Here is a 14,172-nt window from a genome sequence, read left to right on the forward strand (position 1 = left end):
GGATAAACAGAATATGGCATATACATACAATGTAATACTATTTAACCTTCAAAGGGAAGGAAATTCTGACACATGCTACAACAATGCATGAAACTTCAGGACTTCATGTTAAATGAAAAGGACAAGTACTTGGTGGTTTCATTTCTATGAGGCACCCAGCACAAACTCATAGAGCTAGAAAGCATGTTTCCAAAACCATAGTCGTTTGCTGAGGGGCTAAGGGAAGAGAAAATGGGGTAATTGTGAATGGATATGCATATCACTTAGAAAGATGAATAAGTTCTTGAGATAGTGGTGATGATGGTTGTACAACAATGTGAATGTACTTAATACCACTAAGCTGTAGGTTTAAAAATGGTTAAAATGGTAAATCTTATGTATATTTTCCTGCACAGACCAAAAAAATATGCCAAGGCTAATTCTTTTCATTGAACAGTTTTTATAATCCAAGATTGAAGGGAAGATGGTTAAGACTGACAACTTACAATGAAAGTATCTGACTTTCTCAATCTTGTTCAATATACTCTTACATGCCCCTCAGCAGAATGGGAAAAACACTCCCTTTGAAGATTAATCATCAGATGGTGCTGCAGATGGACTTGAAATTCAAATTTAAATATCCAAGAGGCCAATGAACATCCAGTTCAAGAAAATAACAATAAAAGTGACTCCAGAATGTGCTATTACTGGGACACTTGGAAGTAAATGTAGATTACTCTGGAAGGACCACAGCCCAAGGTCTACAGAATTCCCATACATATGACCCCTCTGAAGATGAGCTCACAACCCAAAATTATAAAACATTCAAGAAAAAATGAAGGATCACCATGAGTGAGTCAGCAATCTGCAGAGAGATTATACTTTTAAGAACTTACTTAAAAAAGAACCTGATAAAGTATATGAAAGACAATTGATGAATAAAAAAGGAATTTAACCCATAGGAATAAGAAAGAGAAGATAAATTTCCAGAATGCATCTAGAAATAAAAAATTCAGTCATTAAAATGACAGAGTCAACAATGGGCTACAGAACAGAATGAACAAAAGAGCAGAATGAATACAATCAAAGCAGTGCTGGAAGGAAAATTCACAGTGTGAAATGCAAATATCTGAAAAGAAGAGAAGGCTTAATCATCTTAGCACCTACCATCAAGAACCTAGAAAAGAGAACAAAATAAAGCAAACACAAGAAAGGAAATACTAAAGAGCAGAAATCAATAAAACCCAAACCAGAAAATCTATGAAACAAAGAGCTGGTTGGTTGAAAAGACCAGTAAAATTGACAAACCTCTAGCAAAACTGCAGCAAGTTTAAGGATCTGGGGCAGGTGGAGGAAAGACATGACGGTGAAGTGGACCAGGCAAACAGCACACTATTTGGGCAGCATACACACTTGGCGAGGCTGCATGGGAGGGGATGTCCCTTACAGCAGACCCTTCTAGACAAGGCACCCAAGAAGGGGGCTAGTATAAGGGAATCTGTGAGGGAAAAGGGAGCTGGAAAGAGGATGCACTGCTGCTGCTCAGCAGCCTGATGGGCAACAGCATTCTGAGACCTTAGCCCCAGAATTAGTCTTATCACAGGTCAGCAGTGGTGAGTGCCATTTCACAGGGCATGCAAAGCAGCACTCTCTAAATAGCTAAACATTATGCTTCTTTGGACCAACATTTAAAGCAAGTGAGTGTATAAGAATTTGAGCTTGGTGCTGACAGGCTTTGAACTAATACCCCGGCTTGAGGGAAGAAGAAAGAAACAGGGACCCATGTCTAGGGGCTGTCTTTAACCCATTTATATAACAAAGACTGACAGGAAAAAAAAAAAAGACACAAATAGCCAATATCAGGCACAAAATGGGGCATATCACTACAGACACTGCAGCCATCAAAAGGCTAACAAAAAAAGAAAACAACTTTATACACATAAGTGTGACAACTTAGATGAAATGAATCAATTCTTTGAAAACACAAACTACCAGGATTCACCCAACATGAAACAGATCACTTAAATAGCCTTAGAACTATTAAGGGAATAGAAAATGAGCATAAGACATGAAGAGACACTTCATGGAAAATGACAAATGCAATTGAGTGCATGAAAATATGTTTAACATCGTTAGCTAATACTTAGGGAAATTCAAATTGAAACCATAATGAGATCTCTTTACCCATCTATCAGATGGCTAAAATAAAAGAATAATAACACCACCAAATGCTGGTAGGTATACACAGAAACTGGATCATTCACACATTACTGCTGTCAATATAAAATGGTAGTGCTACTCTGGAAAATAAGTTTAGCAGTTTCCTGAAAAACTAAACACGCATTTACCATATGACTCAGAAATCGCACTCCTTGGCATGTACCCTGCAAGAATGAAGAATTATGTTCATGCAAAATCCTGAACATGAACGTTTATACAGCTTTAGCTGTAACAGTCAAAAACTGGAAAACAACCCAGATGTTCTTCAACAGGTGAATGACTACACTGACACATTCATAACAAGGAATACTATTCAGCAGTAAAAAAGGAATGAACTCTTGATATTGCAATAACCTGGACGAATCTCCAGAGAAGCACAATGAGTGAAAAAGTCAACCCTGAAAGATGACACATTGCATGACATTTTTATATGACATTTTTGAAGTTATAGAAATGAAGACTAGAGTAGTGGTTGCCAAGGGCTATGGAAGAGGTAGGGGAAAAAGGAAGAGTGTGTTCCTATAAAAGGGCAACAGGAGAGATCTTTATGGTGACAGAAATGTTCTGTATCTGTGGCAACATCAGTGCCCTGGAATCTGACTACACTTTTTCTTAAAACTGTATGTGAACTGATAATTATCTCAAATATTTTAATGAAAAAGAACAAAAATAGTAATATTATCAGACAACTCTAAGTTTACAATGTACAGCCCTAACCTGAAAGAACTACCAAGGAATGTGGTTCGAGGAGGAAATGGTACCCAGAGGAAGGAGTGGCAGGGAAGAAGCCATAGTCCATTAGGTTATTGTCTGTCTGGAGATATACGTGTCTGGCTAACACAGAAGAAAGCCAAGCCCCACAATGGGTAATAAATTATTCCTTGCAGGGTTACAAGAATCCAGCTTTATGAGGAATTTCAATTAATACTCCTGTTTACAAAAGGATGTGGATGTCATTCACCTCCTTGCAGCGAAGCCTCCGAGACAGGAGCCCCACACAGTCATCTGCAAAGTGGGTGTGGGTAGGGACGTAGTTTTATGTTCTCTTCTCATAGGGTTTGAGGTTTGCTGGCTTGCAGCAATGAGGATCTCACACATCAAGTCCCCACCCACTATGGGGATGTTAGAATTTGTTCTGGTTTTACTTATTTTGTTTTTCTTTTTTTTTTTTATTTTTTATTTTTTTTTTAAATTTTTTTTTTTTTATAGAGGCATGCTTTATTTATTTGTTTGCTGGTTTGTTTGTTTGTTTTGTTTATACATGCACTGGGTACAGTCAGAAGCGCGGGAGGGTGAGAGAATTCACCAGAGCCAGAGCGGGGAGCAGAGCAGGCAGAAGGACCGAAGTACACTGCTGAGGGGTTAAGCGGGCGGCAGGAGAGGTCTGCACGCCATGTGGGACCCTCCTCTGGTGGCCGGGGAGCAGCCGGGGATCGAACCGGCGCCGCAGAGGCCGCGCGCAGTTTCGCAACCCAGCGCTCAACCGCTGCGCCACCGGGGAGGCCCTTTTTTTTTTTTATTTTTAAAATATTTTTCTTTATAATAGTTCATGAAATAGTTGATTTCCTTAAGAGTTAACCATTTTAGTAACTGAATACTTGCCTATTACATGATGATTTATATCTCTAAGATCTGCTGATATAACTGAATATGTCACCATTAACTTTGCATTTGAAAGTGAATAATTCATCTTATAATTTAACGGAAAATTATTTTATTTTATTTTTTTTAAATAATAAATTTTATTTTTATATTCCCCATACAATTGCAGCCCCCCCATTCTGACCCCAATCCCTTCCCTCCCACCCCCGCCCCCCTAAAAGTGTCTCTGGTTCATAAAAAAAAAACTTATTTTGTTTTTCTACTCTGTTGGTCCCTGCCTCCCTCCCACTTCTTAGCTTTCCGTGCTTGAAGTTGAATAATATAAACACTGCGTAGCATATGTATGTTTTATATGCCAAATGTATGGTGCTTAATAGCTACAAAATGGCTCACAGGAACAGGTAAATAGCCAGAGTAATTAATGAGGGGAAAATGTCCAGGTTGTATAAGAAACTAGATGTGAACTAGTTAAGTGATTGTCTACTTTAATTGATATGGTATGGTTTTATTATAATGGGTATTAATTTGCAGGCTCAAAACCACATGCAATAAACTGCATCCAATTTATAATAATTACATCCAATAGGAAAGAATGAACCTTGAAGGTGGGGGCAAACAGAAAGTCTAAAATGGGTATGTGCTTTGCTACTCACATACTTTTGATTTTTCATGAGGAACATTTAATGAGGTAATAGGAAAGGTATCAAATAATTAGGTATCAGTCTTGGGAAAATGTCAGCCACTCAAAAACACAGGCGAAATTCAGACCAGGATAAAACAGCTTCCAAGCCATGAAAATAGTGAACGCAGACTGAAGGATGAATTCTACGGCGAGACCTCATTTGGACCTTACCGACTTGTCTTTACATTCACTTAGAGCAACTTGTACTGTCAAATGGGCCAGACCACAGCAGATTAGAAGCACACACTTAAGTTGGACTGTGAGCTCCGAACATAATCCCAGCTCCACTGCTGTCCTAGGCAGAACTGACAGTGGTGAGCCAGGACTATGTGAGCAGAGGGGACCTGTGACACTGGATTTAATGTCTGCACTGCAGACTCCCTGGGGACTGTTTGAGGACCATGTCAGGACCTCAGGCTTTGCTGAGGAGGTCATGTGGACCAAAATGGGGGGGTGGGGTGGGGAGGGGGGCTGGTGTGTGCACACAGCCAGAGGGCAGCCTGACCAGCCACCCACCACTGACACGCTAAGTTCTCAGTTGCTTTCTGCTCAATCGCCACCCTAAGAACTTATTCTCCTAAACTGGAGAACGACCCAGAAAAGGCAGCAGCCAGAAGGCAGCCAGAAATGAAGAGACCAAATAAAAATAATTATCCTTCACCAGGGAAGAAGTTGTGGCCATAAAAAGTAGAATTTTAGATTTGATTTAGATATATGAGGAGATATAAAATCCTATGAAGAAATAAAGACAGGTGGTTTTGTCCAAATGTCTGAGAGAACGTTCCAACTAGTTTTACAAAAAGAAAAGTTGAGCAGATAATTTTTTATTTGAGGATAAATACAGAAATTACATGGACCTGTGAAAGCCCCCTGGTGAATGTTAAAGGTCTCCTGCCTTAGTTTAGAAGGTACAAGCTTTGATCCCCACCCCCAATTTTGCTGAGTTCAGAGATGGAATTTGACACAGATTAATAGTTCAGTGTTCATCTACAACATGCACCAGAGGAGATCTGGGGGTAGTGTAATCTGGGTTACCACTACTCAGAGATTTTATGGAGATTTCTGCATGGGAAGGAGGGTGAGAACTCAGCTGCTTGGAGATGTGAGGCAATTTGAGTTCACATCCTAGCGCTACAACTCTGAGCCCTGGGCCCTGGCAGGCACCCAATCTCTCAGTTTTCCTGACCTGTAAGTGGGTCCCAGTGTTTGCCTCACACTGTGTTTGTAGGGATTAGAGAGAATAGATACAAAGAGCTTTGTATAGTTTATTCTAACTCCAAACTTTATCTAGAGCTTAGGTATAAAATTCACCAATGGTTTCTCAGTAAGGAAAGATTTCCTGGTACAGAAATGGAAACAGAACAATAGGTTAATACCAGAAGGATCTTTGGTCAGTGCACATTCAGGGATTTGACCTGAAAGCTTCTTTAGTCATGCAGGAGCTAGAAATAACACTATTGATGGGAGAACGTACATAGGGGAAATTACCTTTATTGCTAAATGTGCATGCCAGAAGAAATAAGGGATGGATCGGCTTTTAACTATAGTGCTTTTATAGTTGTGGACATTTATAGGTGCTTGTTTATTTAATAACAAAATTTACTTTAATATCAGTTTACCGATAAAGTTTTATCAGTGCCAAGACTACGAAGATCTCTATCGATTTTAATATTAAAAAGATAATGCAAAATATGGACTTTAAACCTACTTAAAGTGCTAAGATGTAAAAAGTGTGAAATAGCAAAAGTCACTAAATAGCTAACTTCCATTTTTCCTCCCCAAAGTATTATCAGTCAAAATGGCTCTGATGAGGAATGCAGACTTCAAAACATCCAATATTTTTTTTAAACAAGTTCCCAACGGCAGTAGGAACTAAGATCAAATGCAAATATATTGTGTTTGCAAAATCATAGGAGAAATTTTGCTCTTTCTAAGGGGACAAGGTATTTGAACCTACGTGTGCCCAACACTGAAGCCTGTGCGTTCTGTGATGACCTCCCCATTGAAGGAAGGAAGCGGAAGGGACATTTAAGTCCATCACCTACTTTAGGAAGCTTGCTAACTAGAACAAGTAAGTTGAAACTGAACTGCAGCTTATAATTTTTGCAGATGCTGTTGTAGCAGTTGTCAGCCTAACAGTCATTCCCCCAAGAAGCTGAAGGAATCCAGGGAAACACGACCTGAAGCTCCAGGACAGGTGTTCGTCATCTTTTTTTTTTTTTTTAAGATTTATTTATTTGTGCATATAAGAGCTGGGGTACAGGCCAGAGACGTGGCGGGTGAGAGGATCCACCAGAGATAGAGTGGGGAACAGAACAGGCAGACTGACCGAAACACACTGCTGAGGGGAGCAGCGGGCGAGACAGGAGAGGTCTGCCTCCCATGTGGGTTGCTCCCTGGCCAGCAGGGGATCCAACTCATGCTGCAGAGGCTGTGGATTGCTTCATAGTGCGGTGCTTAACCCCTTGCGCCACCAGGGAGGCTGGGTGTTGGTCATGTTAAAGCAATTATCATCAACCTACCCGCTCCCATCTGCCAGAGGCTGGATCTGAAATCAGTGCAAGGTAGTCCCCTGGTCCCCTTGTCCAGGTAGGGCACTTGACCTAACATGGCCCATATAGGGCGGAAGGACTTTTATTCCATAAATGCAGGAAAGGACTCCTTTTCCCATGGAGGTAAACAGGCAGGAACACCAGATAACAGAGCAGCCACTGCCAGCCTGAGAGGAGGAGGCGAAACTGCCAGGGAGAGAGGGGAAGGACTTAGATCCTTGCTGACACAGTCGAGCTTCTGGATCAACCAGCTCTGAAATCCTACCTACAGGTATTTGAACAAATACATTTTCATGTTATCTTAGGCATTCTGAGTTGCGTTTTCCTCCGTTTGCATTAGGAAGCACTGTACCTTCCAAAATGACAGAAATTGCTAATAACCTATTATTTGTTAAACAGATATTTTCTGTTAAGCCTAATATTTAAAAAAATTATTTATTTTTGGTAATATAGAATCACTTTATAATCAGGAGGGTGTTAAGTATGGATTTAGAACTAGGGGAGTTCATTCAACAAACTCTTAATAACTACCAAATATTAGGCATTTGAAGGTTTAGTGACCAGAGTGAGATCATTCATTCATGTGCCACTGGGTGCTCCCAGCCTCCGAAATAGCCAGGGTACTAGAATCCCCTTGCAGTGCTTGATGGATATCCCAAAGTCAGAGCTCTTTTACCGCCATGGCTCTTTTACCGCCATTCAGACTTCAGATCTGAATTCTCTAAGGGAAATCCACATTTTTTTAAAGCATGTGTGCCTTCCTTAATTCAGACAGTACAGACCATGCAAGAGGTTTTAATTGGAGTTGCATTTATATTATAAACAATATAAAATCTTTTAAGTGTCTATCATGAAGAAAATAACTAAAGCTTGTTGTCTTAAAGTCAGTTTTCCTATTTATCCTGGTTATTTGTTTCATATTCTGTATGAGAGGAAAACGTATCATCTCTTAAATGGAATCAAATCAAGGACCCTAAGGATCCTCTGAAGGTTGTATTCAAGAACTATTCACAGAACCAGGGACAAAAGGCCCTTAAGCAATCCCCTGCTTTCAGAGAGCTTATCGTCTAGTTTTGTAAGAAGTATTTCTTTGTCCAATGGAGAGCTGAAGAAATTGCAGAATAGTTCTGCAAAGTCCCTACAAGCAGAGCAAAATGTGTTTGTCTGATGAGGACTCCTGTAATAGCCCATGTGAGCAAATGAATAAGAAAAACAGCGTGGCAATTAAGTGAGCAAACTACATATAATATATTTAATTATAACAAAGGGGAGACAGCTGCTTTGTTTCTAAGTCCTCCAATTTTCTTCTACATGATTAAAAATTCATATTTAAAGACTAATAAACCTCCCTCTAAAATACTTCCTCTCATTTATAATTTATAAGCCCTTTATGAATAGTGTCCTTTCGTCACATCTAATATTGTTAGCTGCTTTTTAAGACTTAGCAAACGCCAAAAACACAGCACATAAGAGACACAGAATTAAAAGACTAAAGTCACTAAGTACTGTCAGGCAAGGGTTTACTGTTCTGATCAGCACAGGATGGATGCATTTGGTTGTTACAGAAGTATGGAGCATCATTTCTCTAGGAATCTAGTCCCTCATTATCAGGGATTTATTTGTATTGGCTAAAAATTTCTTAATATAAGCTTTTGTTTGCTTGGAAATCTTAGAGAAGAAAATTCGTAGATATACAGTGTTTCTCTGATTTATGTGTCGTACTGTTCTTTATATTTGCCTTTCCTTTATCCACCCCTTAAACAAGTATGCCTTGGAAGTCACTTTAGCTTTTAATCCACAGTCATAACTACAGAGAGGCCAAAGTCAAGTATTATTCTTCAAACATACAGAATACTGTCCATTACCGAGATTAGGAATGGCAGAGAAAGCAGTGAAATTCAAAGACATGGGTATAGGACAAGGAGGATTCAAAGGTTTTCCCCTCAAACTATTTTCAGAGGCAAGTATTCTAATGCAGTTATTAGGAATGAGAACAAATATCTATTACATCAGTTCAAAAATCTCTTGAAAATGGTTTAAGAGAAGGAATTCAAGAAACAACACAGGCTTTCTTCTCATTTTAAAGAAATACTCAGAGCAGAGACCATCAACACATGTGCCTGGTTACATTACATACTGTGATTACTACAGTATTGGGCAATTGCAAAAGATTTCTGTCACGGCTCATTCTATACAGACGGTCCAGAGTGTGGGATGCTGTGCTTCTAAAGGAAAGTTGGTGACATGGTCCTTAAGAGATATTACAATACTATATTTGGAAGCAAACGTCACACCTACGCTTACCTCAAAATGTTTTTCAAGGTGCTCAAGAAGTTTTGGAAAACTCATTTACTTAAATTGTCATGATTTTCTTGTGAAGTTGTGGTGTAAGTTGGCCCCCAAATGAATTTTACCAAGCCCCGTCTAGCATGGCCATGCCAGATACCAACACCATTTCTGGCAAGGGAGCTCTCTTATATTCTTGCCCTGGAAAACACTGTTTCAGTTTAGGGATAGTCACATTGAGGGCTTCCATCTGCAACCTGCTTAAGACTTCAATTTTGTATTCTAGTATTATATAAAGTGTAGTATTCATATGGTTAGTGCTTTCCAAGTAGCAAAATGTAGTGAAATACTGCTTTATAGTGTTAAGAGGCAGGTAAATATAGCTCATTAACAGTACATTATAAGCACTGGCTTGCTATTTCTGTAAAGCTAGACAAAGTCTCCTTTTCTGGAAGAGAGAAAATGAAGAGAGTTACAATAGGGTGTAAGGGTTAGGCAAACATTCCTTCACCAGGGACCTAAGAGGCAAACATCCAGAAGGAGGTCACCTGACTGCTTTAATTTTAGGGAACAATGCTGTGCAAATATGGTCGATGATAACTGGCGATGATAGCTTAGGACTTGGTTTTGGGTGACTTTTAAGTTGACAATTTCAGCTTGCTCTAAAACTAATTTTCTATTAGTTTCTCTACTTTTCTCTGTTAGAGCTAAAGATTAAATTCAAAGAAAAAAGAAAAGCATACTGGAAAGGCACCATGATAGAATTCCAGTGGTCAAAGTCTACTGGTCAGAATTTAATCAGTTAATCTGTGATGCTCAAAAGTTCAATTAGCTGCATTTGAAGGGAAGCAGAGATGCCAGTGGTATATTAATACCTTATCAAAGTTATCATTTCACCGAAGACAAATGGAACATACAGAGCTCTCGCTCCTGAACTCTTCAGTGTTTTCTTAGCCCCTACTTGTTTTTCTTATTTGGACTTTCTACCCCTCCCAGGATTCAAGAAAAAAGTCTGAGCTAAGGAGCACTTGAAAATAAAGAAAAGCTAAAGTATAACAAAATTTACTGGAGAAACACATTATCTTTACGAACTGTGTGGCAGTAGTTCGCTACAGAAATGTGACATAGGACAGACAGCAAGTGCAGCCTGACAGCAGGAGCCCCCAGGAAGCCAGGACTTCCTTGAGGGTTTCCTTAGCCCTCCAGAAACAGACCATATGCCCCAAGTGTCACCAAGAACAGAGCAGGCGCAGTCACAGGAGTGGCTGCCGGAGAAGCAAATGCACATGACCCCAGCCCTCTCAGGAGAAAGGCATCAGCGTCAGGTGAAAAGGCCTCAGCGCCACTTCACCTGTCTCTCAGGGCAATGCAGCCTGGACCACATTTCTGGCACTGGAACTCCAGTTCCCTGGAGCTCCCTGCTCTGCCATGCTGACCGGTGGAGATACCCCACCTCCAATCTGGGTCAGGTTTTTTCCTAAGATTCCTTCAGAGACCATGGTGTTTCAGAAAGCCCGCCTGGGTTTTAACTATTCACTGGTGTCATAACAGGATTGAACTGTTATTCTCCCACCACAGTGAAAGGCCCCTGAGACCAGGCAGTACCTGTTGTGTCTCCTGCACTATTTACAGCATCTGTAGAACCAGACTCCACACTATGTGTTGAAGGGGAAGGGGACCAATGCAGCCAGCCTGACCTTACTCTGCATCCATGGCTTTGAACTTGAGCCTCTCTGTGGGACTGTAAAAGCCCAAATCAAAGCCTCCATCTGAGAAGGCACGTATCTGATAAAGTGATCAGAGAGTGACAAACATCTCAACGCTGATAACAAAGCAGAGGTTCACTGCATTGCTGATTTTTTACCACACAGGGCAAAAACAAAATAAAACACAGTGTAGTTATTGGAAAGGCTTTTGTTTAATTGCTGAGCATCTCCAGGTTCTATGGAAAAGTAAAGACTAAGCAGGGGCCTTCCAAGGTGTTTAGCTCTTAGGAAGGCATTAATAAACAACCACAACGCCATCTAGAAAGGAATGAAAAATGAGAGAAAGAGAAGAGACAAGAGGTCGTCGGAGAAAGAACAAGATGAGTCTGTCAATACCCACTGGGATTCCAGTACAAAGAAAGGCATTCCAGGCCAGGAAAGGTCAGACTGGAGTATCTGAGAAACACCCCGACAGACGGGCGAAGCCCTCCGCACGCCGCGCGGGGGGCAGCAGCACACGGGAAACTGGGTCTTGAACTGGCTCCCCCAGAACCGAGCGACCGAAACGAGACCAAGAAAAAGCCTGCCGGGGTAAGTGGAGGAAAAGCAAGACGAACCCTGAAAAGGCACATCCGCACACTGGGCGGCAGGCCCGGGCCCGGGCACTCGGGGTCCGCACCCCGCTCCCCGCCACCCCGGCCCGCGCCCCACACTCGCGGCCCCGCAGCCGGACTCCGGCCCCGGCGCTCCGGCGCCCCCCCGGCCCGGCCCGGCCCGGCCCGCTGCCCCGAGAGCCCGGCCCGGCCTCGTACCGTAGGTCTCGGACATGGCCGTCTGCGACATCTTGGAGCGGCGCCGCCTCTCGCCGCCGCCGCAGCTCCCGCCCGGCCGGCGCAGGGGGCTGGGCCGGCCCCGGACGCGGGGGGGGCGGGGGGGCGGAGGAGAGGGGCCCGCGGTCCCCCGGCAACCGCCCGCCACCCCGCAGCTCGCGCAGGCGCTCGGCCTCGGGGCCGCTTCCGCGGGGCGCGCGGGGCGGGGACGCGGCGGCGGAGAGGCCGGGAGCTCGAGGCCGGGCCCAGCCCGCGGGCGCGTGCGCGGGGGCGCCCGGGCGCGGAGGGGGGCGGGGGGCCGGGCCGGGGGCGGCGGGGCGGCGGAGGGGGCGCGGGGCGGCGGGGGGCGCGGGGAGGCGCCGGGCCAGGCCGAGGGGCGTGGGGAGCCCGGCGCTGGGCTGGGCGCGGGCGGAAGGGGCGGGGGGCGCGGGCGGAAGGGGCGGGGGGCGGGGGGCGCGGCTGGGCGAGCCCGCGCCGCGGGGCCCGGGAGGGGCCGGCGGTTGGCAGCTCGGGGTGCGGTTGGCCGGGGCCGCGAGATCTTGGGCCGAAGGGCAAAGTGCCCGCCCTGGGGAGCAAGACAACCCTCGTGCGAGAGCGGCCTCTGCGGCTCTCGCCGGGACACTCCCCGGGCGGCGCTGCCGGCCCCGCGCGGGCCCCGAGCTGCGGGGCGTCCAGCCCGGGCCCGCCCTGCGCCGCGAGGCCGCCCACCTGCCGGGCAGCCGCCGCCCCGGAGCCTGCCCGGACCCTCTCCAGGCCGAGCGGGCGTCCGAGGAAAACGGCAGAAGCTGACAACGGACCTGACCCGAGAGCCCTGGACACTGAGGACTTTCCCGCTCGCGCTGCGGGAACGTGGCGGGTGCGGGACGCGTCTCCGCCCTGCGGCCGGGGCTGCGTTTCTGAGACTGGGAAGCGCTGGCGTGGTGTTTGGGATGAAGAGGTTAAACTGAATTCAGATTCCGCTTCTGCTGGAAATGTGGAGAGAAACATTTATTGAAAAGAGACTTCGGGGTGGGAGTTTGCTCCACCTGCGCGTGATCTGCCCACGTCCCATCATAAGACCCGACCTTGCTCAAAAGACAGAATACTAAAAATAAGCGTTGGCTGTGCTCCTAAGTGACTTGAACCTTGGGGAAAATACGTTGTTTTTTTTTCCAAGTCAATTTCAACTCAATTTTTTTTTTTTCAAGTCCATCCTTCACATAAATTAGCTTCAGCCCTTACCTGAACTCCTCCGCCTTCTCCAATGGCTATTTGGCTCTGCGTCTTATTCTCCTCTGTGATCCTTCTACCCAAGAAATGTGTTTGTTTCAAAGTCACAGAGAAGGCCCAGGCTCAAATACTGGAGCTATAATTTCCTGAGAGTTATTTTATATATTTTGTTCAGAGGCTCAGCTTCTTCGTTGCCTTCTTGTCTGGAATTTTGCTGGCAGGTTTGATTTATACTGAGTAAAGCAGAATAAATCTGATGAATACTATTTCAGCAGAAAGAAAGCGATCCCTGCCAGAAACTTTCTGTGACTAAGAAAGGAATCTACTGGGTTTTGAGATGTTTGAAGCATGGGCAGGGTGATAGAACTAAGAATTAAGCTGTCATTTCAAAGCTAAGAGCAGTCTTGTGTTCTTTGGAAAATGAAGACTTAGATAAATCTTTGGGAAAGTCTTTGTTTTGGGAAATTCACCCCCCCAAATCATCTAGTTTGCAAATATAAAGACAAAGATCACCACTGGGGGGGGGGGCAGGGGAGGACATCCCTGAGCTGAGTTTTTTTTTTTTTTTTAATCATTCCATAAAGACTTACACGTCTATGTTTTTTCAAGATAACGTGATATCCAGTCCCTGAGCTGAGTTTTGAAGGAGGCAACCTTTCTTGAATAGTAACATGAAAGATTCTTTGTATCTTTGCAGACTTTGGATCTTACAGAAAATAAATTTTTCCTACGTTTTCTTGGAAACTGCTTTGATTCCGAGGCATTTCTGTGATGTGTGGAAAGACACCTTATTAAACAAAATTAACTTTTGTCTTCTCAAATTATTTTCTCCTTTCTCTCTGGGAGAGGTCTGTCTGTGGCACGGTGAAAGCAGGTTTTCAGAAGCCTAAGTCCATTGGTGATTGGTCTAAGGGGAATGAAGGAAGAAGGATTCCTTTCAGAATAGATCCCACCCAGTCCTCAGGTTGGTGGGCCCTGCAGATAGCTAGCAAATCCCTTCTTGCCTGTCCCCCCTCCCCCTCCCCATGCTTCATCTGATGGCCAATCAGGAGGCTGAGAGGGCTGCCATCTCCCCATCAGGAGTCCTGGCAGAGGACTGGCTGAGA

At 44.1% G+C, this 14,172-nt stretch overlaps 1 protein-coding gene across 1 annotated transcript in view; it reads right to left on the bottom strand.

The window, feature by feature from the left end:
- The window catches only part of RAB4A (RAB4A, member RAS oncogene family), a gene marked incomplete at its 5' end in the record, with an annotated part of 30,340 nt that extends 18,470 nt beyond the window's left edge, over nt 1-11,870 (bottom strand). Inside the window, one exon of the mRNA XM_084253656.1 lies at nt 11,840-11,870. Within this exon, the coding sequence (XP_084109782.1) occupies nt 11,840-11,870 (31 nt within the window). The remainder of the gene's footprint in view (nt 1-11,839) is intronic.
- Nucleotides 11,871-14,172: the final 2,302 nt, after the last annotated feature.

This window comes from Talpa europaea (genome assembly GCF_964194135.1).
Source record: "Talpa europaea genome assembly, chromosome: 14".
Classification (NCBI taxonomy): Eukaryota; Metazoa; Chordata; class Mammalia; order Eulipotyphla; family Talpidae; genus Talpa; species Talpa europaea.